The sequence below is a fragment of the Alosa alosa genome, chromosome 20 (assembly GCF_017589495.1).
Source record: "Alosa alosa isolate M-15738 ecotype Scorff River chromosome 20, AALO_Geno_1.1, whole genome shotgun sequence".
Classification (NCBI taxonomy): Eukaryota; Metazoa; Chordata; class Actinopteri; order Clupeiformes; family Clupeidae; genus Alosa; species Alosa alosa.
Genome location: NC_063208.1, coordinates 6279007 through 6284006, shown reverse-complemented (window position 1 = coordinate 6284006; position 5000 = coordinate 6279007). Strand labels below are relative to the sequence as shown.

General features: G+C 40.5%; 1 protein-coding gene across 1 annotated transcript in view; it reads right to left on the bottom strand.

The window, feature by feature from the left end:
• col16a1 (collagen, type XVI, alpha 1) overlaps positions 1-5000 on the bottom strand; it is a 127087-nt gene that overhangs the window by 65480 nt on the left and 56607 nt on the right. The window contains 5 exon segments of the mRNA XM_048230151.1: positions 758-853; positions 1319-1363; positions 2584-2646; positions 3162-3200; positions 3582-3626. Coding sequence (XP_048086108.1) covers positions 758-853; positions 1319-1363; positions 2584-2646; positions 3162-3200; positions 3582-3626 — 288 coding nt within the window.

Here is a 5000-nt window from a genome sequence, read left to right as displayed (position 1 = left end):
TGTCAGCGTTGTTGCAGTCAGGACAGTCAAGATAACCTCATGACACTAGTCGCCAGCACAATTATGCTGTTCGGTGAGAAGGCCGGGTGCTTCTATGCTGTCTTCTGTGTATCCCAAGGCGTGTTCATGAGATGAACACACACACACACACACACACACACACACACACACACACACACACACACACACAAGTTTGCTGATGCGTGAGCTCAGGCAGTTGATAGCAGCACAGACATCAACACACACTGCTTGCGATTTGCTCGTCACCTGTCGCTTCAAAAGTTTCAATTGTTTTAACTTCTCGAAACGCTTCGCATCGCCAACGGTTATTTTGCCTGTAATTGCTGAACTGCATTAACATTCCCTAGTCTCTCATCACTCTTGCAGTCTGATGGGATCCATTTCAGAGTGATGAGATGTGATGTGGTCTTGAGTGATGTGCAAGGTGGAATAGATTTGGTGTAAATGACAGCGAATGCCGAAAAAGTTGACTAATTGTGACAAGAAAGAAGTTATGGAACTTTTACTTTAACATTTAGTTATTTAGCAGACGCTTTTACCCAAAGCACCTTGAGGAAAATGAAGAAAAACATTCAAGTTGCAACTACTCAACTACTTCCCAGAAAATGTGTCTCATGCATGCAGTTCCGGTTGCTCCGACTCTGAAGTGAATTTTGGGGGGACTGAGGGTGCATGCATATGTATGCGTATGGTATAAAGCTCTGGATTTTTCTGATTCTGATTGGTAGGAACTCACCGGTGGTCCTGGCTTTCCGACTCCAGGCAGACCAGGCTTCCCAGGGGCCCCCGGTTCTCCCGCTAACCCCTCCGGTCCGACCTCTCCACGAGAACCCTGAAGGGACAACCAATCACAAATGAGCAACTTCAACCAATCCTAATGAACAACTTCAAATTCAACCAATCCAAATAAGCAACCTTAACCAATCCTAATGAGCAACTTCAACTTCAACCAATCCTAATGAGCAACTTCAACTTCAACTAATCCAAATGAGCAACTTCAACCATTCCTAATGAGCCAGAATTGCTATTAAAACGGAACACAATATTCTTTCCTGGTTCTACAGAGTCTACAGCAGCTTCCTCTCGGATTATATACTGTATTCATAACAATATACAGATAAGATTATATACTATACTAATACATGGGCTACTCTGGGAAGATTTTGATTCATCAAAATGTTTCCATCATTTCATTTTGAAATTGAAATTAAACTGGTATCAACTAAATGAAATGTCCTTTAATAGCTCTCACAAGTGAACAGATATGAAGAAATAATTTCAAAATGAGGAAACTGACCTTTAGTCCTTTCGGTCCAATCAGACAAATGGATCCGGCTCGCCCCTGCAGGGAAAAAAAAAAAAACATTGCGTTGCTAAGATATTATCGTTGTGTATCTATGACATCATCTTTGTGCGCCCACAGGTTAAAAGCCCACCTATGATTACCACCAAGGCACTTCAGTCAGTTAGTGCACCTCTCAAGTAGTACTTAGTCAAATCAATAAACAAGCAAAAAGAAACATAAAAAAAGAAAAGGAACATAAAAAAAAACTGCATCAATCAACCACACGTTGCATCAACAATCTCTACAACATCTAGACTTATTGCTAAAATACAAGTATACAAGTTTTCCTTTGATTCGATTGCATCAGTAGTACCCTGTTGAATGACAAAGATTGCGGTGCTCAAATCCACCTTATTAAGCCTCTGCAATCCATTTAAATGAATAGGCAGGCCTGCATTGATTCTGTGGGCTTTGTTGCTTCAGTGTAATCTATGAGGCATTAAGAGGACTTAGCATCCTAAAGAGATAACTCAAGAGGGAAACACACATCAATGGGAAGGAGGATTACGCGATAATTCTTCATAATTCTCTTCGATGCAGCCTGACTCAGGGAATGCAGGAGCCATTGTGAAGGACTCCACAGAAACTGCGAGCTAATACCAGTATGTGTGTGTGTGTGTGTGTGTGTGTGTGTGGTTGTGAAATATGTGTGGTGTGTGTGTGTGTGTGTGTGTGTGTGTGTGTGGGGGTTGTGATATGTGTGTGTGTGTGTGTGTTTGTGTGTGTGTGTTTGTGTGTGTACATGTGTGTTTGCGTGTCTTAATATCCTCTAACTAGTTCAAATGGATAAAAGCATTTGTGTGCAGCATAAGGCCACTATGATGTGTCACTTTGAGTCGCTGTGGCGAAGGCCAGAGAAGTGAAATCCCTCTCGCTTACTGCAAATCCTTTTTCCAAACGGTTATTCTACTCCACGCCTTCTGCAAATCGGACTGGACAACAGGCGCCAAGGCTTTAAAAAGGACTTAGGATGTACTTGAGCCAAAGTAGAGGGCTTGCAGAATAAGAAGCCAACAGATGCACACAGAGATGTCTATAGATATCCACTGTGGATGGGTAGAACATATCTATAGACATCTGGTCATGTTTATAACATATCTATAGATATTTGGACATGTCATATATATAGATATTGAGAAATGTATATTGAGAAATCTATAACACATCTACCGGTATATAAAATGTACAGAGACGTACAGGAAGTGGGGGGCACTTACATCTTTGCCTGCACGGCCAGGTGAGCCATGAGCACCAATCTCCCCTTTCTCTCCTTTTTCTCCCTGGAGAGAGAGAGAGAGAGAGAGAGAGGGAGAAAAGAGAGAGAGAGAGAGGGATAGAGAGAGAGGGGGGGAGAGAGACAGACAGACAGAAGGACACAGAGAGAGAGAGATAGAGAGAGAGAGAGAGAGAGAGAGAGAGGATGGATTTACCATAAAACCTTGATTAATAACCCCGGCTCAAATACGAATCATTCGTTTGATCTAGCTTTGTTTGATCTAGCTCCGAGAGACAGTGTCTTTGTTTAAGGAACAAAGTTATCAGACAGTAAGCAATGCACTTCACATGACACAATTCACAACTTGTGCTCATGGCTTCTATAAAATGAACTGAACGATTGATTTGTGGAGAATCTAACCGATCTAATGTACATCCACATTTGTGTCCATAATGGCAGAACTTTAAACATTTAGGAACTCTGGCTAACATTGCTTGATTAACATTCTAGAACTAGCTCAAGCAGGCGATCTGGTGGGCTTTCAATTTCTAACTGAATAGTATAACTTTCTCGACTTACCCTTGGTCCAAGGCCATCCGCCCAGTTTAGAGGTAGCCCCTAAGAAGAGACAGTGGACTCTTACATGCGAGATCTTTCAGAAAACAGAATTATAATACTGTCTGATCACTGATTACGATAACTGATAATAAATCACCAAAATAACTATAATACTGTCAGATCACTGATTACGATAACTGATAAAAAACACCAAAATAACTATAATACTGTGATCACTGATTACGATAACTGATAAAAAACACCAAAATAACTATAATACTGTCAGATCACTGATTATGATAACTGATAAAAATCACCAAAAGAAAGTTGACTGGAGCTTTAGCTGTGACTGTAGATGGCCACTTGCCAGTTACCGGTAATTGAGATTTAATTTATCTTTCGTGAGTGAATGAGAAACAGCGCCCCCTTTAGGTTACTTACCGACTCGCCTTTCTCTCCCTTTTGGCCCTTGGGTCCTTCAGTACACTGAAGCACAGGAAATTTATGAGATACACACAGCACACACACACACACACACACACACACACACACACACACATGGATACACACATGGACACACAGACACACACACACACACACACACACACACACACACACACACACACACACACACACACACACACACACACACACACACACACACACACACACCACACACACACACACACACACACACACACACACACACACACACACACACACACACACACACACACAAGCACACAAGAGAACACTGCAATTTACTTCATAAACACACAAATGGGCTTACTTATAATCAAATGGGCTTACTTATAATCAAATGGGCTTACTTATAATCAAATGCACTGTAACAAGATTCTGTGATTTTCACAGCATCACTGCTGTTTTTGAGAAAAATGTGTACTGTATTTGTGAATACAGTATGTTGCTGTAGTTTCGCTATGAATTATGGTCAAAAATGGTCAAAGTACAGTAATAAAAATTTGCTGCAGTACAAACACAGTAATAAATCTGACTCCTCCCTCACTTGTCAGCTTTTTGAAAATTTTGAAAAAACATGGCGGAAAATCAGTTGGGGTTTTCTGTTTTCTTTTTGCACATAAATACAAAGTTAAGCTCCCAGATAGCAAGGTGACATTGATATTATGTTGATTTTCCATCAAAATCATCATTTTGAAAAAGATATTGAAAAGTCATGGATTTATGGTTTACTGGGAAATTTTGACGTGGTGATTGAAAAGCGTGCACGACGACGACGTTTGAACTGTCCGTGACGGAGATCATTTTGAGCTACAGTTCAGTCAGTCAGACCAACGGTGTTCAGCACTCTGTCAAGTTCGCAGCTCCACCTTAATGGTAAGCAAGCATTTATTTATGTAACGTTAATGTTTCATTGTGAAATTGTACTACATTAAATTCGGGCATGTGTACAGTCTATATGCGTTGTACTGTCTAACTTACAAACTCATCCATGCTTGTTGGATCAACTAAGTAAGTAACGTTAGGCTAGCTATCATAGTTGCTGTTGCTGTGAAGGTGGCATTAAGTTTTATGTTACGTTAACGTTTTGGCAGTCTCGTTTATATTAGGCCTACCTTAGTTCTCAGTAAGTTACAGTTTATTATATTCATATAATTTATATAAAACATTAAGCTAGTAGTGCTAGGCCTAGTATGTTACTGTCACAATGTTAGGCTGAAGATGATGTGTTGCTGGTTAACGTTAACGTGGAGGTTTAGCTGCTACCAGCTAACTTATGTCACGTTAACTCATCGTAATCAGTACATATATTCATGTGTTGCTGCAAGCAAACATCATCAATGAGCTCACCCAGCTGGCTAACGTTAGCAGCTAAATATA